The 24,655-nt window shown below is 39.9% G+C and overlaps 1 protein-coding gene across 6 annotated transcripts in view; it reads right to left on the reverse strand.

The window, feature by feature from the left end:
* Positions 1-24,655, reverse strand: part of diaph2 (diaphanous-related formin 2) — a 375,689-nt gene that overhangs the window by 215,164 nt on the left and 135,870 nt on the right. For all 6 annotated transcript variants that reach the window (XM_082548121.1, XM_082548120.1, XM_082548122.1 and 3 more), the window contains 2 exons: positions 17,470-17,826; positions 12,170-12,284 (listed from right to left, as the gene is read on the reverse strand). In XM_082548121.1, coding sequence (XP_082404247.1) covers positions 12,170-12,284; positions 17,470-17,826 — 472 coding nt within the window. The remainder of the gene's footprint in view (positions 1-12,169; positions 12,285-17,469; positions 17,827-24,655) is intronic.

A 24,655-nucleotide genomic window follows, 5' to 3' on the forward strand; every position in this document is an offset into this window, starting at 1 on the left:
GCACTTTACACCCATGACTGTCCAGATAATTTTTAGTCAACACTTTGAAGGAATTTAATAAACATATTAAAGCTGATTTTTTTGTTGTTGTTCAATAACACCGATTCCTAACAGAATGCAAAGCTGATGCAATGACAGTCGACTCTGATTTAAATATAAATGCTGCTGTAAAATTCTTTATATGCACCACATATAATCTATACAACAGCAGTGAATTTTACTTTCATTACTAGAAACCCAAATATATAAAAGGTCTCGCCTTATTATCTCATCATGGTAGACATTTGGGTGAAATGTTTTCATAATTAGCATATAAATTATTGAGTTATGGGTAAATTGTGTTTTGTGGAGTCACAATGACCTTGATCTTTAGCCATTTAAATGAAATCGGTTCATCCTCGAGTTCCCATGTCTATCGAAAATCCCACTGTGGGCTCCTGGTACGTCTCGTTTACAAGAATTATATGGATGTGAGGTCGCAGTGACCTTTATCAAAGTTCATCCTCGAGTACAAATGAACAGTTGAACCAAATTTGAAGAAATTCCTCAAGGGACCCTCACAAGAATGGGGCAAGACTCTTAAAAAAGAGGGAGAAAAAACTCTGCTTGTCTAACTCACATTAAACTAATCTGGTAAGTACATAAGGAGAGTGTTGTGAAGCAAATTGTTTTTCTCTTTCATAGAGGGTGAAATACCCATTTTAGGGGCAGAATAATGGGCCACAAGGTGACTGGTATGTGCTTGTCTTCATATCGCATTCACCTAACAGTGGGACTTAATTACATTGGAGGGGAGGGCTTCACATATTCAATTATAGGTAGTCAATTACAGACACAGCTGTAGCAGATTTATAAAAGATATACATTTGCTTGGGAGAAATTGGCACTGATCGCTTGGGGCAGATAGCTGATAGATGAAAGGAATACGCCTTAGGAGAATTATATGTCCACTGGCACCAATCTACATGGGGATGAGTGTAAATGAACAACTGTGCAGTAAGGTTTCTTGCACAGTAATGCAGTGCAGTCCTGCATAATCGAATACATATGGCAAATTTTTTGAACCCATCTGAGGGATGGCTAGGAAACTGTCCCAACACTTTCAAGGTATAAAGGAGACATTAAACTCAGCGATACAGAGCATTAGTCGCAAAGTGCAAGTAAGAGGTAATAGGAGGTACGCTGACATTTCTGTATTCAACATGTTAGGTTAACAGAAAATATTATAATAAGAATTCAAATCATAGTAACAAGATGTGAAGAACGCAGAAGTGTAGACTGACTGGCTGGAAACCTTTTCATTGCTTTTCTTAGAGCTCCATTTCAGCACAGCTGAACTTTAATAAAACAGCAATATATAGTAATATTCATGTTTGCAGCAGACATGAAATATCCAATGCATTTTGCTGCCTCGTGTGATTATAATTAAAATCAAGGTGTATCAATCCTCTTAGGTTAATTTGTCTTACACAGTACGTCTGTGGTGTCTTTCCATCCTGGGGATGCTTGCGGCCTCAGAAAGGTTAATAAGCTGCTTTACCTCAGACTGAGCTGGATTGGAGGGGAGTTGGAAAGGTGATAAAAAAAAAGGCCAAGAGAGCAGAAACAACTTAATGCAAATCCATGCAGTCAAAGTAATCTGCCACATCTTTAAAACCACCAGCTCTGCTACTTAATAGTCTCCAACTACAACTGGACCTCTACTTTCCACGCAGCAAAACATTTAAACGTGGCCTTGACATCAGTCGGTCCTCATCCCGCGATGAAAAACGGAGGTCAGAGGTCTGGGAAGAATTTGGAAATGATGAAACACTCACTGAAATCCAATGTTTATTAGCATGCCCACCCACTGTGGACTGAGTCAGTTCAACGGGGCCTTATTTGCATGAAAGTCTCAGTAAACAACATTCCCAAAACACCCTGGTATTATCTGTACAAATATGTAAACAGTGCAGAATTGCTAATACTCATTTTGAATCTTAGTTAAAATGTGCTTGATTGCTGCAGCGTTACAGCTGGTTTCAGTGTGCTCACGTAAAGTGTAAAAGCAAACTGTCTCTGTCCTGAACTGCTTCCTTCAACATGTGTAGGTGGAGCAAAACTGCAATAAGGGTGAAACACTACCAAAAGACACACAGATTAACATGGCTGAAGTATGAGAATAGCCTCACAGCAGGAACAGAAACCTTCTGACTCTGTGAATCAAGTGTTTGCTTACAGAGGCAAACGCCTGCACCAAAGGCAAAAAACAAGCACACTGAAATAATGGTTGATGCTGAACATCATTGCTCAGTCTCCTGCACATTTATCACATTCCAGCTTTAGCTTTTTCTGCATTTTCAAACTGTGTTTAATGAAACACGGTCAAAAAGAGGGAACAAAGGAGGAGATAATCTATAAAAATGGCGGTTTAGAGAAAAACATGATTCCCATTCAATGATTCTGCACTGCAACTTGCGATGCATCTATAATCTCATCTGCCATTAATAGTAACTATGTGGCTTGTTTAACACTTTCAATCATTATTTCAAAATTCATCTTTTTTTTAAAGAAGCCGTCAAGGCCACGAGAGTAACAAATAAAAAAGCAAAGAGGTAATAAATAAAAAATTAAAATATGTTTGGACCATATGCTTGTTAGATGAGCAAATTAATAACATGAACTTTAAAAAGTTTTCTTTAATTTATTAAGTTTTCTTCTCCTTTTTTTGTTACACCTACTGAGAGAGTCAACTTTTAGGGACAGAGGGAGGAAACTTTGCCAAAGAGAGCCGAGTCTAAACCTAATGCTGTGATGGAAAACAGACAGAGACAAACATTCACACAGAAAATGAAACACAGAAATTTGTATGCTATGGATATAGTGGCAAGACAATGATAAGCGGAAAAAGAAGCAAGATACCATCTTTAAGTTCAAGCGAGATGACAGGTTGAGAAAGATGGTGAGGAGCACATAAAGGGATGGAGTGGGAGGACGGAGAAGTACAAAGGCTAAAAGCAAAGGCTAACTGTACCAATAAGTGTCTCCTGAAGGGAAACTGAGACAAGTTTAAAGGAGAGTTTATGTGACTGGTGTGGAGAGGTGGTGCTCAATCTTTACAAGGCCAGAGAAAACACTCAACCTTTTCACTGAGCTGGATAAACAAAAGTGTCTTAACATTAATTTGTGCACACAGTACTGGAAAACATCCTTCCTGTCTGTCATTGACACAGGGCTTTTGATGGTCTTCATCAAAAACTTAAAAAGTGCAGGCTCCTTTGCTTGTTGTAGAGTCTGTATTGATCCTGAATGCTAAAATGAAGTTACTTCAGTAATGAAAAATTCAAGACAACTATATCATACAAGATATTACATTAGCATATTCTGAAAATGGTTGTCTGGGACTAAAGCATCATTAGTCAGGATGTCTTACTGGTTTTTGACAGCAACATATTTTAACTAACTGCTGCATCTGACAAAGCTCAATTCCATATTTACGTAACAAAAAAGTTTTATTCCAGCGGTGCCAAGTTTGATATAGTTCCTCTAAGTGTCGCCGCTTTTAGTGTTTTGTTTTGTTTTTCGTTTTTCAGGTGACTTTGGATCACAATCTGTAATCACGACGGTCTGTCTGCTTTATTCTCTCTTTCGCTTACCTCAACCTCTTCTATCTGTGCAGAAATTTACCGCACTCTGGCATGAGAAGTCATGATTGTTTATATTCAAGGAGGCACCATCTTGAACACGCAGGCCTCTGATTGTTTACTATCCTGCTTGTGACATCACGCTTGCTCTCTTCCCCCCGGCGATGCTCCGTCTCGTCTCTGTACCGTTCCAACCGGATTGGCTGTGGGAGTGTCACAGCCTGGCCCTCTTGTAGTCACAAAGCAATTCCACCAAAGAGGTTCACAGACAAATGAAACTTAATGCCATGTAACAAACTCGGCAGGCTAGTCTGCACTGTCAGGCGTTGTGTTAGCTAGTGGAGAAACAGAGGTTTGTCTGCACCTTTTGATCTTTATCTACATGAAAATCAAGACGGAGGTAGATCCACAGTGCGTTCAGACAGGTCAGAGTTAGACATGTGTACTAGCGCTCAGTCAGTATATAAATATATTAATCATATAAATATCACCCATGCAGCATGCAGACAAGCCACTTCACTTCATTATCAACGCTAATGAAAGCAACACTTAAGGCAAAACTTTAAAAACTTTTGAATTTCACTCAATGAAGCGCACACAGCGAGCAGTGAGCCCACATTACGGATTCCTTATAAAACTCACAGCTCTAGCACTCGTACTTCTGAGCTGGATTAGATATGCGCTCCATATTCTTCTGTTTGGGATCATGGGGGTGAGTTAATGAGGCTCCACCGGGGTTGTTCATGTGAAAAGCTCCGGCGACAGTGCTGACATTGTCATCTTTTTAAAGGCAAGTCCCATTGTTAATAAGAATCCTATCACTCAATTAGGAAGGCGTGCAGACGGGAGATTTACTGGACGAAACACGAGGGAGACGCACAAACACATACAGCAACTTCAGATACTCTTCCATTTGTTTAAAACTAAATGCCCCTTTCACTCTATTAGATGCTACATTAGAATAGATTAAAATTTTCTGACATGTTTGGGAAGCATGGTTGTTATTATGCATTACACACCCGCAAACACCATGTAAGGGTAACTGTGAGGGAGAGTGGCCAAGATATTCACAGCCACAATAGTGGAGACGGCAAAACAAATGGAACTTTAACATTTAACTAAGGAGCTGTATTTATAACTGACAAATACAAGACGTCATTCAACATTTCTCTCATGTATTTATAGACTTTATGTCTCGCAATTTTCACTCTAGAAATATAGCTCGACAAAACAAGCTTAGTTTGCCATCAAAAGGGAAAAGACGCTTGTGCGCTAAAAGCTACTTTGGCTCCTCCCTTGTCACAAGGGTACTGAGAAAATAAAGAAAAAGCTCAATAAAGGGGAATACTTAAAAATGTTGATGAGAAGATAAAGGCAAATTGATGGAAAATATATACCTCTTAAGGTCCGTGGAGAATAAAAAGATTAGAACGATAACAAGAAAGATTGACATATCCCAAATTTCCGTTAGCTGAGATTATCCGAGGGAGCGAGCATGAAGAAAAAGAAATAAAATATTTAGATGCATAGGGGATATTTATTTTTCAAGAGACAGCTTTTTGATGAACATTACAGTCTACCTGAAGGCACATAAAAGTTAGCTGGATGTAGACTTGGGAGGCTGTAAGCGGCAGGTATCAAAGAAAGCTAATATTCAGAGGGCTAAAGTTAAAGTGCACCATGATAGCCAGAATGGCTCTCATCTGAGAAGAGAAGATTAAAATCAGTGGGACATCACAGCAAGGCAATATGAAGTGGGAATGAGAGGAAATTTCTCTCTCGCTGACTCACTCTCTTACAAAGATGCACACATATAATATAGTCTCCTACAATAAACCAATTACTAGTCATTAATATTTAAGGGCCTAATTTCCATTCATATGTAATATATTAAAAATGTGCAGGGATGAGCAAAGAAAACGGCTGACCCACAGATATCCGCAGTGAGCTCGCTGCCCCAAACAGAGAGAAATGAACATCGGGGTGTTTTGTGTTTTATTGAGACAAATGTCCCCTGCCTGCACCAGCAATTAATGGCCTTCCCATAAAATGTGGAAAATTGCACAATTTGAGGCGTTTCTTTTCCAAAACAGCCTCGTTTCAAGTAATAATGGACATTTAATCTGGAATGCATGATTGAGTGATTGAAATGTGAGGAAAGGTCTCGGGTAATCAAAACAATTCACCCAAAAGGGAAGTATCTCTCCACTCAGACACCGATGACAATTTACAAAATGAGTATGTGGTAAAATGCCAATTGAGATCTTGTTTGTGAGAGACTGGAGCTGTTAAACAATGAGGCTGAGAGTGGGTGTCTTTTTACCAGGCTGGCCCCGGCTCCAGATGGACACCATCATGTCCAAAGAGATGATTTCAGAAGAAAGCGGAGAAAGACGAGATAAGAAAGAAGAAAGAACGAGATTTCTGGAGAAGAAAAGCACAGGATAAGGACACAGAGAAAGCTGTCTTGGCGAACGGTCCCTCCTCTCAATTAACACAATCGGAAATAAACAGCCGTGTACTCCAGGGAAGCATGGCAAACCATCAAGCTTGACTCCCAAACACTTTGACATAGAAGATATCAAAAGCTAATCATTGCACAAACGCTATCAATTCAAGGCAGACTGTCCCACAGTGGGCTACAATGTCTTCACTTGAGCTTAAACTCATTAGATTAAGGTCCTTATTACATTGTGTGTAGCTGAAAAGGAAGAGCTTCAGCAATAGCCTAGGGATGTGTTTTTTGAAAGAGCAACAAGCTTTTTCAAGGTTTTTATCACCGAGACATATTGTTAGTAAATGAATACCGCTTAACGGGATTAAAATAATTTGCGTAGCACTTGTTGCAACATTTGCTGCTATGTTTTGTGAGCCAAAACGTCTGTTAAGTATAGTGAAGAAGCACTACAGGGGCTACTGGTCAGCAACAGTTTTCTTGTCTAAGACGCTGCCGAGTGTCTGGTGAGGTGGCCGATCATGCGTGAGTGTGTTTGATCCGGTGGCCAGGTCAGCCCTGATGTTAACAGAGTTATTAGGGGACTTATTAGGAAGAGTCAGAGAGCCAGCTAAACCCCCCACTGATTCCATCATTACTGCCGTTGTGGCTGGGCCATTACCGCCCTGCTGCTGGGGCTTTGTAGCAGGGATTGAGAATCAGCTGGTGTGCACACCACATTGGCTCAGTAGGGGAGAGCATGTGTGAGGGGCAGAGCTGTGGGGATGGAGGTAAAGCAAAAATGGGTGTCAAAGTGGGGAAAACTCTTGAAGGATTTGATCTAATTTATTGTTATGAGGGGCAGGATGACTGCAGCCATCACTTGTAGTCAGGTTTAAGCCAAGTTCAGTGCTGACCTTTACACTGAAACTTCAATATGTGTACCTTAGATAGATCCCTAACACCGCTTTTTCTTTGTGTGTGTTTGATTTTGTTTCCTTTTTAAATTTACAAATAATTCCCGAACAACAAAAGGATGTGCGCCGCCTGTCACTCTATGATAGCTCGGATAGGCTTTATATATATTCCTCTCTGCAACTTATATATGACACATAAGGAACATACAGTCCATGTCGGGATTTCAGTTGTTGTTGAGTAATCTCCTTTCTTTCTCTGTGTTGTTTCTGCTGAGAAGCCCCCCCAGACATCACCATTACAAACTGGCACATGCCCTTTGTCCATCACCAATTGATGAGGGCAATGGAGGAAACATTTTGGAATAAAGGGGGTGTGAAGTTTGCCAACATCAATCTTGTTTCAAATTGAACCGCAAAGTTCCAGCTGAATGAATTGCCTTTCAAATGCAGGAGGCCATGGCTACACGCATTCAATCCCAGAGTGAATCTGTTTTGATCCCAAGAGCCGTACAAAGGCACAACACACTGATTGATAAAGCGAACTGAGGGGAGATGAGAGTAAAAGAAAAAAAGAGAGCCAAGTCAATGGGGAAGAGTGTAAAGGGGAAAAACCGATACAGCCAAGTAAAGGCAGAGAAGATCGAATAAGACAAAAGACAAATAGCAAAAGGGTAAAAAACTATCTGAATGCAAAATAAGATAATTCTACAATTGAGTCCAAGTTGTTCTACAGAGACCAAGTGTTGTATCATACACAATTACTTGGGTGGTTTTAATAGAACACCGAGATTTCTATGATAACACATTTGTTCAGCTCTTTGTGGGGTGGAAACAATTGTCTGATCACAAACTGCAAAATGGTGTCAAAGGTGAAGACGATGGCACGACATCAGTGTCCACAGTTGTAACACATTTTCAACATGCTGCATCCTTCCAAGAGCAAAACAGAATAAAGCACAGCTAGGCTGAAACAATCGGGCTGAATGCTCTTCCCTTTATAGAAGCCACAGAAGCGTATTCCACTCAGAGATGGGCGTAATCTGATTACTTTTTTCAAGTAACGAGTAAAGTAAGGGATTACTATTGCAAAAACGGTAATGAGATTACCGTTACTTTCCCGTAGGAACGCTGCGTTACTGCGTTACTAAAACCGTGATTTTTTTGCGAGAATGTCTCATGACAGTGACGTAAGCGAGTGCGACGTTAATGACAACAGCTGTGTGCAGATCAACAATGGATCACATATGGAGTGCAGAGAGAGTATGAGCTTGCAGCGTTTAAAGCGTGGAAGTACTGACCTTACTTTGAGTTTGATTCCATAAAAAGTGACAAAAACATTAGTGTCCGCTGTGCGTGGGAAGAAAACTTCTTTTTACAGCGAAAAAAACCCCTAAACTTCCGACAAGCACCGAGTAGCTACGACGTAATGGGAAACTCACAGAGAAACTCGCGGATTCTTCCACTGACCGCGGCACACCTGCACCAGGGTAACCCTCCGCCTACCCCACTCCTGCTTTACAGGTGAAAATAGAACAACAGGACCGCTGAGTCTTTGACTTTATTTATTTTCTGCTGTGTTTTACTTGCATCTATTTGAAAGACTGAGTGTAAACACAAAAAATATATATATATTTTATGTGGTGGAATGTGCAGAAAATAGGTTTAAATGTTAAACTAATTTCTTCCAGTCAGAGAATGTTGCATATAATTAAATTTTTGCTTGATGCATAAAGTTAAAAGATTAAAACTAATAAAACAAGTTTTAAAAAGATGCTTTTCCATTTGATTACATTTTGTATGATGGATTATGCAGAAAAAGTAGAATTGGGCTGAAAGATCTATCACTTTATCACCTGTTCAGGGTGTAAATCATGTTTTTAAAAAGTAACTAAGTAATTAATTACTTTTGAAAATAAGTAATCAGTAAAGTAACGGGATAACTTTTTGGGGGAAGTAATCAGTAATTAGTTACTGATTACTTTTTTCAAGTAACTTGACCAACACTGATTCCACTTACAGCAAAAATATGAATTAACACCAAGTCGTTCAATAAATAAACTTTGGATGAAACAGCTGGATTGTGTTGCTGTACAGCCTTAAACCGTTACATTTGTGTACGTTTGATTGACGATGGCTTGAGTTAAAGTTTTCTTTCTTTTTCTTTTTTTCTTGGAGGGGGCATGATTCATTTGAAGGTCTTTTTCTCTATTTATGCTGTATTTATTCTTTGTAATCATACAAAGTTACTGAAACTTGTAACCACAACAATGCATCACTGGAGAGCACTGATTTAACAGGTGCTGTATATTTACATGTATATTTTGGCTGCTGTTAGATTCCCTCATGTTTGATTTTTACACCGTATGCCTTTCAGGATGCAGCCTCGACCGGCATTATTCAAAGCATTAGAATAACTATCTAAAATCCTTCTTTTGCATAACTACATCCTGGTTTAATCGTGACCACATCCATTTAATGGGCTGGTTAAATGGAACTGCTATATTTTCAATATGTGCAATACAACTTTTTTATGTTATTCAACATCCAAAGGCGGAAAAAGAAATGTTAAGTATGACTTAGTCAGTTAAGACCCAGAGTAGTGACTTATGTTTTAAGTTTTCAATCAAGTTGAAAAAACATATTATAATAAATGACAAAGAAAAAATAGCCACTTTAAAAGACTGAAGCCAGGCTTGAAATCCCTCCTGATTATCATTTCCTTTTCTTGGTAAAACTCATTAAACAGTAAGACTCATAAAAGCAGCAGGGGAGATGACAGTCTAGCATTCTCAGTTGTTTTAGAGGCCTCTGAGCGCAATAAGCATCTGAAAATTGGGGGCTGTTAAAGTGATTCTTTTTTTTCTTTTACTGCCAAAGTGTTGTTCTTCAACAATGCAAGTAACAAGCAAGAATCCCAAGAAACGTGGAGATAACAGAAGCCTTTTTTGCACCATTTTCTGAGGGCAGCTCTGCAGGGAAGGCATTTACACCTGCTTGCCTCATCTTTCACGATACACTAGGCCCCCAAAGTGTGCTTGACTTATAAATATCCACATCTTGTGGCAAAGATGGAGGGACCACAAAAAAGCAAAGAAAAAACAACAAGTGTGTGTGCGTGTTATTTAAAAACAAAAACAAAAACAGGGATATTGTCTGGGCAATATCCCAGACAAATGAAGTCGGTTTTCACTAGTGACTTGTTTGTCAAATCAGCACAAAGGATTTATGGTCCGTAGCTACAATGAGAGGTTACACTGAGAGTACGAGACCTCAGAAATTAATCTTGCTAGTGCTGGTCACGACACCTGAAACTCCCCCCACCCCCAAAACTCCTTTAAACTTCACCATTCTCAGTTAAACAACTGGACTTGAGATAGACGAAAACTTTACACCAATATAGGTCAAACTTATTCTTTTTTAAGATAAAATATTTCATTTTTAAGCACGCTTATCCTCAGATTGAACTGAATGAAGCATGAAACATGGAGAAGAGGAAAACAAATGAATTACTATCTCATTTTAGTAAAATCCTATCTAGCACCTTTTCTGCAATACGATCTACATCAAAGCCCTTCGCATTGACTTTCAACTTCACTGTAGGGAAGGGAGGGGGGGGTGGAAGATATACAACATTAAACAGCATTTTTCATTCATGAGCAAATCATGTTCTGTTTCAACAATAGAGGAAAAAGAGCTGATTCAGTGAAGCCGCTGCAGGGGTAATTGATAGGGATCCAGCAAAGGTAACTCCCGGGGGAAATGCTGGATCATGAATTCCTACCCTGCCAGCGGGAACAAGGACTATCTATGGACGTTTTTTTTAATCCCCAGTGGGCGAGAAAGTGGCTTTAATAAAGAATTTAAAAGGACATTTAAAGCTGAATTAAAGCCATGTGTCTGTGAAACCAAAAAAAGGTTAAGTTCAAATTTATTATAAGAATCAATGGGAAACATTTTTTACTGCACTCTCCAAGCGTAGCGCTGATTTACACTTAATATGAACACTTTCTTCCTCAATAACAACTCATTAATCTAATAAACGAAAAAGTAAATAACTGTTAACTGCAAAAAAAAAAAGGGTTTCACTTCAATTACTTGAACAGCGTTAAAGAGTACATGTTAAAAATTATAGCGCCTGGCAGATATCCCTTCGTGAAAGATGAGAAGGGAGTGGCATGACTGCTAGGCCTATCCCTGTCACTTCATTAAGCTTTGCAATAACTGTTCTTTGCAGCCCACATTCTCCTTCCATCTGTATTATGCTGGTAAATCACCTTGCGGCAGCCAAGGGAAAATTGCTATTTATTTCGCAGTACAAAAAAGAGACGACTCTCGTTTGTAGACCTGGAGGCTATGAGAAAGACGGAGCAAGAAGCTGCTGCCAGGCTGACTAGTGTCCAAACAGATGGTGGGTATAAGAGAAAAGTTGGAGGATTCTGTATAGTTATGTCCACACATGCTGACAGAGCTCCGATTTGACTGTTCTGCGCTTGACAGGACTCTGACTTCTCCCCTCCCACTGTTGCTCGAATTAGAGGGGTGTGCTGCACACACATAAATACACAAACACACATGCACACGCTCGCTGTCAAAGAAGTGGAAAACACTCAAATTGTCATGGGAGGAATACATCAAGTGCCTTCACACACATATACACACACATATTCTTCCATATAAAAACAAACTTGCGCTGCACTGCTTGTGTTGTTCATCAGCAAGTTAGGTAGCCTGGTTGTGTATCTGAGAAACAAACTGGCCGGGATAAGTAAATTCCCAGAGCTTCTTTCACCAAAGCCTTCACGTCTTCCCTGATGGAAGATTGGTCTACTGGACTGGAAAAGGCAAGAACCAAACCAAGCATGGCCGCTCTTGATTCACACATATATGTACAAGCTCGGGTTTGTGCACGTCCACACACACAAAAATAAAAACCACTGATCTGAAACTACTCAGTGGGTACAAACAACAAATACAAAAAGGAGCTACTTGGCATTTTAACTTCCTCATAGACACATAAACACAGTGAAACACAAGCATTGGTATGCATAACTGGCATAGAGATTTGAACTGAGACCAAACAGAAACAGTGGTGGTGGTGTCAAGACAATTACGTTTTAAGTGAGAAAAGACGCCAAAGGAAGCATATGTCTGTTGATTAATTAAGGATGGGGTGGAGAAAGATGACGCCTCCTTACCTTTGCTCTGTGAGGAGAAGCAGAGGGAAAGCTGAGCAAATAGGTCAGGATTCTCAAACTTCTCTTCTTTGACTTTGATCCAGAAGCAATTCTCTGCCATTTCCTGAGGCACTATCTGCAATGACACAAGGATTCCATTATCACCACAATCAGAAACCGTCATTCCACCAAGCTGCCACTCAAAAGTTCTTCTCACTGGAGATGGAGTTTGTGAGTGTTTTTGCTGCGTGCGGCCACACACATGCCCTTGAGTGGCATCTTTAGCATCTGAGTGACAAACAAGAAATAACCAAACAGCAACAGGAGAACGTGAGGGATACATTAATATTTGCATATGACGAGAAACCGCATGAACTTAGCCATGCTAAACTTTACCCGAGTGAACAGACACAAAAACCAACATCGTAGGAATCACACGGCTGCTTAGTAAAGACGAAAATGGAGGCGTGTAAAGGAAGATCAAGACATGAACACATGTAATTACTGTAGTAGTGTATCATCAATATCTATACCATTTGCCTACTTCCGCTGTACACTGTATTAAGTGCTATAATGAGACCATATCTGTGGCTTTTTGTCAAACACTCGAATTTGCACTTGACCCAGTGCAAAGCTGCCAATAACCATCTTCGAAAACACAGTCATTTCACACTGAAAGACGTCTAAGTAAAACACTCATGCAACACAGACCAATCTCCATCTAGCTCTGGTCCATTACTCCCAATGCTGTATAGTAACAGTAATAAGTATAACAGTGTTGCAGAGTCAATCATGAGCTTGTTTTGGTGTCCGGGATAGATAACCTCTGTGCTCTTATTTGCTTCTATTCGACCCACGTATACAAACATAACACACATGTGCCTAAAATAGGTTTGTTTGTTTTGTTTTAATTGCCTATGCGTATAACAGCTGTTTCACAAGAATTACAAATTATTGTAGCAAGAAAAAGAATTTTACCGAAATAAATATGTAAATATAAATAAGGTGGCACGGTGGTTAGCACTGTTGCTGCACAGCAAGAAGGTCCTGAGTTCAATTCCACCATCAGGTCTTTCTGTGTGGAGTTTGCATGTTCTCCCCGTGTTTGCGTGGGTTCCCTCCGGGTACTCCGGCTTCCTCCCACCGTCCAAAGACATGCAGCTTGTGGGGATAGGTTAATTGGATAATCCAAATTGCCACTAGGTGTGAATGTGCGAGTGAACGTGAGTGCGAATGGTTGTCTGTCCCTGTGTGTTGGCCCTGCGACAGATTGGCGACCTGTCCAGGGTGTACCCCGCCTCTCGCCCTATGACAGCTGGGATAGGCTCCAGCGCCCCCCGCGACCCTGAAAAGGATAAGCGGAAGCGAATGGATGGATGGATAAATATGTAAATATTAAAAATGACTTAATGTTAGCTTTCCAAGTGTTTAGAATGTGGAAGCAATTTATAGTTTGCACAATTGCGTGTGACCAATGGGGGGACACACAGCATAGTAGCAATTTTAGGGTTGGTATTTGACTGTCCACAACATGAAAAGCAGAAAACAGACAGGGATCTCATGAATTTTATCAAAGGGTGGCTATGGCTTTTGTGTGACAGTCACTGACACGCCTGGCCCTTTGAACTCTATTAATAAAAAGGAAGTACTAATCAAAGAACATTGAAATTCCAGAAGTGACTACTTTAATTGCAACTATAGGACTATAGGTTAGGACATGTATATCTGCCAATATACACTATGCAGAGTGCGAGTCTGTGAAGTCACAGATTTCAGGCTCCACTCTTTTTTCTTGTTTTTTTAAACCGACAGAAATAAAAGCAACAGAAAAATACTTAACCAAATACCTAACCAACTAAAAGGTTTCGTCTACATGAAAGTAGCACAACAAAACAGCTTGCGCTTTAGAATTTTTTTCTGCTCCTACTTTGTGCTATTAAGTCAAGGCAATGACATGAAACAATCTAACCACAGTCCATCTCTCTTTTAAGTGAGGTCCTGAATTGCAGGTAAACAAAGCACCAAAGACACTATAAAAGCTTGTGAATTAGTCACATATTTTTTCAAGACCGAATACAAAGGTATTTTGAGGTAAATCGCATAAAATGTTTTTATATATACAGAATATATAAAAAAATAAATAAAGTGTTACCATTTTAAATTGGCTTAAAAGAAAACTGAATGAATCTGAACTTTTTTTCTCATTTTCCTAATATTTTGTTTAACATTTGGCCTGTAAGTGAATATTGGCTTTACCCTGTTGGACCTGAGCAGAGCGAAACACAAATTACATCTTTATGCTTGTGAGAAAGCACTTACTGCAATTTAATGATTTAATTTTGAGCTTAAATATGAGCTACCTCAATGTGCTCTGTACAACTCATCCATTGAATCTCCACCTTATCGTGGTGAAGGTGTTTGTGTGTCGAAGTGATCCCAGGAGCTATGTTATTGGGAGCTTATGCTGGTTGCGTAGCCCAAGGCAAACTGGTCAAACCTGTAGCTACTGAAACTAGCTCTTAAAACTTCCATCATCTCTCTGGTAGGAAAGGAGCCTGAACTAATGAGTGATGTTGAGCAATACCAGGTAGATATAGTAGGTATCATCTCAACACATGGCTTAAGGTCTAGAACCAGACTCCTTGAGAGAGCTTGAAAGGGATTCTGGCAAACCATCAGTAACTGAGGAGGGAAAGTGATGCTCTACTCATACTGTGTACAGTGAGGGTGGGACGCCACTGACTTCATAACTCCTAGATGACAGGTCCCTTGGGATGGATGAAATTCACCCCGACTATGTTCTGGCTCTAGATGTTGTGGGATTCTCTTGTTTAATGTTCCTCTGTAGGGTCGCATGGAAATGTGGGCTGCTGGAGAGAAGAGTCTGTCTGTTAGTCGAATCTCATGGAAACGAACAATGAGTACTGGAACGCTGGACCAGGTCTTTATCCTCCTTTGGACATTCAAGGCTACGTGGGAGTTTGCCGAACAAGTCTGTAAGTGCTTTGTGGACTTGGAGAAGGCATTCAACCGTATTCCTTAGGCCAGTGGTTCCCAAACTTTTTTTGCTAGGCCCCCCTTTGTTTTACAAGAAAAATGTTTGTCCGTGATTTAGACAAATCGTGGCAGGATCAGCCTGATGTTATTTGTATCCCGCTGCAACTTTACTGTATAAGAGCAAACATCTCCAAAATGTCAGGAGTAGTTAGTCATTACAACAAGTGTTTGTAAAGTAAAAATCAAGAACGTGGGATCCTGTTTGTCCGTGATTTGGAGAACCCAGCGCTGCTCCCGACGAAGGGAAAACCAATCCTGCAGGGAGACCTACCTTGGTACTTGTGCAGGTGAAGCCAAAGGGAAGATTTCCTTCACCGTATTTTCTCGTCTTTGGCTTAGAATGAAGTTGGTTTGGAAACATATTCAGCGATGCTTCATCTCCTGCTTTGCGTTTCTGTGGGCGCCCCGTGCTAGCAGTGTCCAAGCGTTTAGTTTTGGTTCCCCCCCCCCCCCCCGGAATGGCCCCACACTTTGGGAAGGTCTGCCTAGGGGATCCTGTTTGGACTGGTTCAGGATACTGGTCCTCTATCCAGTCCCTGTGCAGCAGTAGTGAGAGCTGTACAGGACTTTGACTGATAAATTTTCTACTGGCATTTTCTGCCCCTCAGACTCGAATAAGTAAACGAAGATGGATGGATGGATGGTAGCTGCTCAACATCTTCTTAAAACTATAAGAGTCACATTTTCTCATTTGTACGATACTTTTGTTGGACATGTATCGTCTAATAGAGGGAAGGTTTGAAATTATGAAACAATGTCCTTCCCCTTTCTTTTTTATACAACCAAATCATTCCTAGTACTCCTATACTTCTGCCTGCTGCACACAGCGAAGACAGACGACTCATGTCCCACTTAATCGACACAAGAGACACAGATTGTTTTTCCTCAGGTGGTTATGAATTTCATTTGCATCACAAAACTACATTTCCTGTGGAGGCAAGGTTAATGCTGCTGCACATTAACCTGTTTCTGTACACTTCAGAGACAACGGTCATTTGTGCTACACCGCATGCACACAAGTCATATAACACAACTGAACCACATAGATATTTCACAGGAAAATGACTAATCACATTTAAAATATCAAGGCAAAAACAAACACACAGGAATGCCTTCTATTAAGAAACAAACTGCTGTTTCCCCGACTGTTTACACAATGGGTATGACATCCCATTATTATTAATCTTACTTACCGTTCAGGAACCTCCTACACAGAGTCAAACATTAGCATATTTGCCATTTTAAAGAATTCTTAAGGTGACCAATAATTCAAACCCAGAACACCACCTCAGTGCTTTTTAGTGCAGTGCAATCACTGTTGACTTGCATTTTCACATTGTCGCTTTATGCCTTTGGTGGCATGTGGTTGGATAAATAATTGGGATAAGACAGAAAAATGTGCATGACCTGTTTAAGCACTGTAAAATAATAAGCACACGGATAGATACTGTCGACAGCCTTCATAATTATTTTTTAAGTGGCTTGATTCTACAAAATCATTGCACTTCTAGCATTATGTGAAGTAAACTAGTCTGATATTTTGTTTGCAGTCAGTAATTTCAGAATAAAACACAAGGTCACATAAGTATCAGTAAAGAACCATTAAAATAATCCTGAGAACTCCTGGGGCAACGGATAAATTATCTATGGCAAAATACAATGCAAATCAAGAGAATGTCCTATTGAAATTATATTCAAATGTGATGGAAAATTACACAACAAAGTCTCCATTCAATTATGCTAAGAATGTGCAAATCCAAGGACATTTGAGTGAAAACTGTTTACTGTTAAATCCTTTGAAATGGGTGCTGAGTATGGAGCACTTTGGCCTATGGCTGAACGAATGTTTGACTAGATTAGAAACAGATTTAAAGAGAGGTTTCTTTTAGTTTGAACCTTCAACTTTACACTTTATCACTCTGCAAACCTACCTACAAAATATACAATCAATCAGCTTCTAATGCCAGTCCAAATTGTTTGAAAAAAATGCTTGTAAATAATGTGCAAATTAGGTAATGGAAAAAAAATGGAAGTGTAACATTGCATCTGCACCAGTGTGTGAATGTGTGTGTGAATGGGTGGATGACTGGATATGTAAAGCGCTTTGGGGTCCTTGGGGACTAGTAAAGCGCTATATAAATGTGCATGTGTGTTTGTGCTATATAAATACAGGCCATTTACCATCTGTACACTGTTAAGTAACTAATACTATAAGTGAACATAAGATTATCTACTGCAGCCAATGACTGCTCAGACTGCTATACCTTGGTCCAGTTGACCCTCTTCATGACAGTTTCAGGCTTGTAGGTCTTCTTGGGCTCCAGTCCATAAGGCAGCTTAACAACAGGAAATCCAGGAGGTGGTGGAGGTCCTGGTGGGCCTCCAAACGGGGGTGGAGGCCCAAAACCAGGTGGTGGCGGGGGAGGGGGTGGTCCACCACCTGGCGGTGGAGGAGGTGGTGGTGGCGGAATGCCAGCATGGCCAGGGACAGGTGGAGGAGGTGGAGGAGGTGGAGGAACACCACCAGGTGGGGGAGGAGGAGGTGGAGGTGGTGGTGGAACTCCAGCACCTCCTGGAAGTGGTGGAGGTGGTGCTCCAGTTGCAGTAAGGCCTGTAGCAATCTGCAAATACAGAACACAGATGTCAACAATGGCCCACATATGCATGTAAACTCCCTTTGATTTGATTGAAACTGATGTTCCTAATACAAAAAGCTACAAGGACAGTAAAGAGGCCTCCGTGTCCTATGTGTGCAAACCACTAATCTTGCTTTTACTGATTACCTGCTCTACAAACTCAGCCACATCTACCTCCTTTAATGGAATGCATCCGTTTTATATCCTTGAAACTTGCCACTAAAGTCAAGAATTATAATGTCAAGTGGGAGCAAATTCACTAGACATATAAAGGTCTGTGAATTTTCTTATGTCTAACTGGCATATCTCTGGAAATTAGCGAAGTTAACTTTTGCTATCAGCCCTGTAAGGATCGTTCCCTTTGCACGCCACTCCATATATGTCATTCCTTCAAAGCATTTTCAGGCTCCTTTTATGATGTCTACATTTCTACACTGGTATGTTTCAGCCTAATTTTATAATGGATTTTTTCTCTCATCAATCAATACTAGACAATATTTCAGCAACAAAGTAACAACAGTTGTCTTTTATAGATTATGTTTCAATCAAATATATAAATATTCCATTTGCAGATTCTTCAGTTAGAATTTGGTTAACATTCTGGTGGCAGAAATAAGAACCTTAAGTCTTTGAGCTTTTTAGAGTTTCTCCTTTTCTCTATGGCAATAATGCTCAGGCACAACTAGGTATGATAGGGGGTGTCAAAGAACAGCAATGTTCATGTCTCTCTAGAGTTGCACTATTATAGTTAAATGCAGCTATAGTTAAATTTGTGTTTAGCTTTAGCAGAGCATTTGCTTCTCATTTTGTGATAATTATTCAGGTAGTGGCAAACTTCCAGTGGACTGTCATGTGCCTTTTAGCATCCATCTGGCCGCTCTTCCATAAATGCCTGATTGGTGGAGTGCTGTACCAGTGATTGCCCTGTAAAAGATGTTGGGGAACAGAATGTCTCCAAAAGATGGATCTCAACAGCAACCACAAAGTTCTAAGTTACATGTCTAACAACAACAACTTATCCACGATTAATCAGCTTGGCTGGGCTGTCAGACCTAGAAAGACTGTGTCGGTGGTTCATTCATTTGAGAATGACGGTAGCTAGTAGCTACCATGTTCTTGGACAGTTTTACTAACACACAAAATGTCTTGCATCGTTATACCTTTCTTTCTGTGCATAGTCTGTGCATAGTCTCGAACCCTATATCCTTTATGCCTTGGTTTTCAGTCTGTGACCATTATCTATGAGGCCTCATACAGAAAGATTCCAGGTGTTCTTATTTTGAAAGCTCACTTGCTGGTAACCAGCTAGTCCCAGTCCTTCCCAACTCCCAACTCAATACCGCTACTCCCCAAAACGTCTCTTGTCTTATATTTGGATGTACTCCAACTAAACTGTCTTGGACTGCTACTGATGATCTACTGCAAGATAAAGGGGTACTCCAAAAGGAACCTGCTGCATGTGGACAACTGAGCCGAGAAGGACTGAAGTGCAGAGGGAGGCCTTATGTGTTTGGAAAACCGTCCTCTCATTGGAGATAATTAATAATAAAGTTTATATTTGTAAATTGTAAGTTTTTATTCCAGCCTAATAAATCAACAAAACACCAAAAATCTGTAATTGCTTGATATATACCAAAAATAAATAATGCAAATACAGTAAGTACACCCTAGCTCTGACAGGGTTTGATTTTCAGAGCTGATTAGATGTCTGCTCTTACCAAATAGGATTTCCTCTTGCACTTTTCATTTCTAAAACCAATTCCGTACTATTTAAATTTCCCCTACTCACTTGATTGTGTGCTTAAAATGCAATTGGCTTCATATTTAAAGACATTACATATTGTTTCATTACATAATAGCATTGGCGGATTGTTTATTAGAGACGGAATTAAAAAGGTGTTCTGCCTGGAGTTTTTTTTTCACAGATTGCCCAGAGCCTCTCAGTAAAATCTACATCCAATGATTACATGTCTGTCAATCTCAAACCCTCTGTGGCCCGTTTTCTCTTTTAAGATTAATATGAGAGAATGGAAGCAAATTAGCTGCTAAATTAGAGTGCCGTTGTTTCCATACTGAGGGGCCCTCCGAGTATCTCTCTCTCTATCCACCTCCCTGTTCTACCCTGTAATAATAAGCCCAGTGTTCCATGGAACTCTTGGGATCCCAAACCACTGCCGCCGGCATATTCTTCCTCGGGTATCAAAATAAACACTTTCAAAATGTTGTACAGCGAATAAACGTTTGTACGTCTTTTACCTTAAAGGAAATAAGGTGATTCTTGTGTTGCAATTATCAAGGTCACACATGATTTGCATGCAGTGTATACAAAATATACAAACCCAAAGTATATATATGTGAACTAGTAAATAGAGGTCTATGTTATATGTGCAAAAACCATGATTACTTACTAAAATACAATTTAAATTCACTTTTACTTCAGATCTAATATGTGTATTTGGCAGCATATTTTATTAAAATATATTGTGCTGGCAAGTGATCCTTTTTTTATTGATGTTACTCTACCAGAGCCCATCTGGAGCTCTGTGTAAAGTAGACAACCAATCTAATACAAAATCTAACCCACCCAAATGGATTCATACTCTTCTGAACTCAAAGGGGAGGTCAGCGTGACAGGTAATTAACTCTGAATGCTATGTGATTAAATCTTTGCCCAATCTCATCTCTGATAAAGAAATTCAATCACAAGTGTTTACTTATGAAAATTACATTAAACAAGCAAGCAATGTGTGCGGCTGAAAGCAGCTATAGAGATTCTCAACGTTCAGTTGATATATTCTCTCGCTCTTCCACACATGCAGTATACAGAGCACATTATTTGTTGCTGATTAGTAAAGTCAAGAGGCAATAATTCATTTATATCAAAAGAAAAAAAAAGTATTTTTGTGAACTTTTTTTGTGAAGTTCACAAAAGTTCTATGTAATATGTGCTATATAATACAAAGGGCAAGCATGCTGAGAGAAAATATGAGACAAAAGATCAGTCCAACAATCCAAAAACAGATTTAAAGCACCACAAATCAATGACATTAAAACGCACTTGGATTTTTCGGGGATTAAATGTGAGATTATGTCAAGGGCCACACATGCAACGGGGACACCCACCTTGGCTTCAGATTCCCTGATGAGTCTCTGAGCCTCTTTGAGCTTGTCATTTTCAATAGTTAACTGTGCAGATACAACACACACGCACATACACACACCACAGATACACATGGGAACACATACATTACAAGAGGCACAGAGGGCAACAAAGAGGCACAAATGGGGGTGGGTTAGATTGACAGGGAACAGGAAGACTAGTACAATAGAGCAGGTACAGTACTCACGCCAAACACAATCAAGCCAGAGAAACAACAAGGACGTCCTTCACACAGTTAATGACAATGGCAGTACAGTGTTATATTCCCATTTTGTCTGAACAAGCTATTTGATGTGCAAAAGGCAAAGTAGAGTGTACTGTACTTTTACACTGAAAACAACATCTAATCTTTCTTCAAAAGAACGCCGGCGCGGAGCAATGACTGCATGAAAGGAACAAGGCGCAGCATCACTGACAGTTGGTGTACCTTCAAAAACCTAATTCTATTTCAATTTTTTCTCATTCTGGCATCACAAAATAGATTTCAACCCAGAACTCTTAGATGTGTGATGGGCATTGATTTTACTGCGCAGCCTTTGTTTTAGAAATGTACCGATTTTGCTTTGATATTTCACTCCGGGCAACTTTGCCAAAAGAAAGAAGATAGGAATATATTTCAAAGTAACAACAATTTTGTGTTTTTATGGAGTTATTCCCACAGAACATTCCTTACTATGAACTGTAGAAAACTAAATATTGAATGTGTGTAATGGAAGAGAAGATGGAAACTTTTCAGCTGCGTGTCTTAAGAAGAGTTTTTTATTTTGAAAGAATTTTGTATAATGGTAGTGAAGTGCAATATTCAAAGCAAAGAGAAATGCTACTTTATAGTTCAACCTCAGGGATTAAAAGTTCAAAGCTATGAGATATCTAAGTTTTAAATGGTAAATGGCCTGTATTTATATAGCGCTTTACTAGTCCCCAAGGACCCCAAAGTGCTTTTAAAGAGCAAGATTTTCAGCAGGTATCATTTCCCCTGCTTTCTGAGAAAACCAGATAGTTAGAATAAAAGCATGTGTAAGAATGTAATGATGTATGACAGATGTGAATATTCTAAATTTAACTGTGTATGCTGGGGTAAACGCAAAGGCACACATATTTACTACACTGAAACTTCTGCAGGCATTATCAGTTTAGAAGAATTCTTTAATCAGTCAAGGTAGACAGCAGTTTGGCAGTAAAAGGCAGAGAAAGTAGTCTACTGCACCTCCAGTTGCTCTCGGGGCCATGCTGGGTCAGCTACAAGATCCCCAGGTTGTTAAAACCTATTAATGGGATGGCACTGAGTTTTCCAGTCTACCACTGCAGTGCTACATTATTCATCAAATCCGGAGCCAATTCAGTGAATATCTTCCCTTTTGCCTTGAATGGATCCATGCTAAGGTTTGGGGAAAAGGTGGATGGATTGCACTTTGTTGTGATTTCGAAGTCCTTCTCCTAATGTTTACAAGGAGAATTTCCACTCAACTCAATTGGGAGATAATCACACAGACACATCAAACAGGCTGCTTGTTACAATGCCAAAGTTTCTGAAGAAACACTCTCATTAAATGTGCTGGTTCACAAACAAGGTGAAGAGAAGCAACTCAGGCATGCGTGAGTTTTAATATCTGACAAGAATTCAGTGTAGGAGATGAAAGGTTAGCGTTAGCTCCCACTTCATTCATATTCAGTAAAACGGCAGTAATCGCACAGCTGCTTTGATGGGCAAGCTGAATGCGTGTCCTCACACCGATTTAAAGGCTCTGCGCACTCACAGTTAATGACTTTTCTACGGCACTAGTATCGTGTCAAACACGGAAAAGGAAAAAAACATTCTTACAGACCGGTCTTCCTGAAGTAACAGAATCTCATCTGTCTGAGAGGATTACATCGTTGTTTGAGTTCTTACTACAGACCCAGTATTTTTTGTAATTTTCTGACAAAAGGTATAGCAAGTGCAGTCTTCTCTTACAAATACGATACGGTATATAGCGTAGTTACGTTAGGCTGAATTGGGAATAATCTAAAGTTCTTACAGCAACACTCTGGTAATTTGTGCCAAACAAATGACATGTTTCCCTGTCGAGGTTAATGTCTCTGCAGCTCTCCAGCAGTAGCTGTTCTTTGAAGGAGCATTCAGACAAACAGAGAAAGAGAGAGTTTGACTCTCCGGGGCATCTCTGCTGTACGCTACGTGTTAATGCACCATAGCCAGCTAGTCTTCAAAAGACACAGACCTGCTGTGGGAAGATGAGGGAAAGGTGTGTTATAGTGCAGAAAAAAGATTGTTAAAAGCTCCAACGAGGGAATTAGTTCAGGTAAAGGTAGCACAACCTGATGTACACAAAGACTGAGCAAGGCAAAGAAAGAACAAGGCTGAGCAGGGGAGGTGGCGATTATGGACTGATTAAAATGGGCTTGCAGTGCTTAGGAAAGGAGTGATGAACTAGTTTGGGAACAATGAAAAGCCAAAACAAATTCAGCCTGTTTGAGGTACCTGTTATATGACCAAACCCATGAACAAGCAGCACAGATTTATAGATGCTCAGTGGATACAGGAGCAGAAGAGATTTGTCCTTTTAGATGTCACAGGTAAAAACACGTCCTGTTATTGATCAGACACTTAGTAAATACTAAGGTATGCAGATGTTTACTGCAGTACGCTCTCTATGGTAAGCTTTGACTTATCAGGACATAATAAAGGATTACATATTCCTTACAAGGTCTTAAAATTAAGTAAATACAACCTGAAATAAACAGCAACTGTCTCATTATTATTAAAATTAAGCCAAAATGTAGAAGTCATGTGTGAGAAACAAAGCAAACCCTATAATTCAAAGGCATGTAGAACTCCTCTTAGCAGCAATAACTCCCAAATGTCTTTAATCAGTCGTTTTCTGGATGACTTTATCAGTTCCTGTTGTGGAGGAATTCTCGCATCCTCGTATTTACTGTGTGATGTTCGCAGGCATTCATTTATACACAGCTCTCTTAAGGTCCTGCCACATCTTTTCATTCGGGTTCAGGTCTGGACCTTGACTGGGCCATTGCAATACTTTGATACTTTTCTTTCAACAGCCATTTTGTTGTTGCTGCTGTGCTTGGGATCATTTTCCTGTTGTGTGTCCTAGTTTTAGCCAAGCTTTAGCTGCTGGACAGATGGCCTCATATTTGAATGTAAAATACATTTGTATACAGAAGAGTTCATGGTCTACTCAATAACTGTCAGGGTCCTATTTCTGCAAAACAAGCCTGCCTGAAAATCATCACCCTTCCTCCACTGTTCTTGACAGTTGACATGCTTGTGGTGATGTGCTGTGTTTAGTTTTCCCTAATGTGGTGCTGTGCATTATCCCCACGTTGGTTTTATCCATCCAAAGGAGATGGTTTCAGAAGCCTTGTGGTTTGGTCATATGCAGCTTTCCTAACCCAAGCCATGCTGCCATGTTGTTTTTGGAGAGAAGAGGCTTAATCCAGCCAACCCTATCAAACAAGCCATGATTGTTCAGTCCTTTTCTAACATGAACTTTAACATTTAACTTGTTAACTGAAGCCTGCAGAGTCTGACATACGTAGCTTGTAGGTGAATTGGCTGGCAAGTCCACTCCTGGGAAGACTAAATGTTTCCACTTGCAAATACTCTTTCCCACTGTAGAATGATGGACTACAGTG

This window comes from Aulonocara stuartgranti (genome assembly GCF_965226115.1).
Source record: "Aulonocara stuartgranti genome assembly, chromosome: 2".
NCBI classification, from domain to species: domain Eukaryota; kingdom Metazoa; phylum Chordata; class Actinopteri; order Cichliformes; family Cichlidae; genus Aulonocara; species Aulonocara stuartgranti.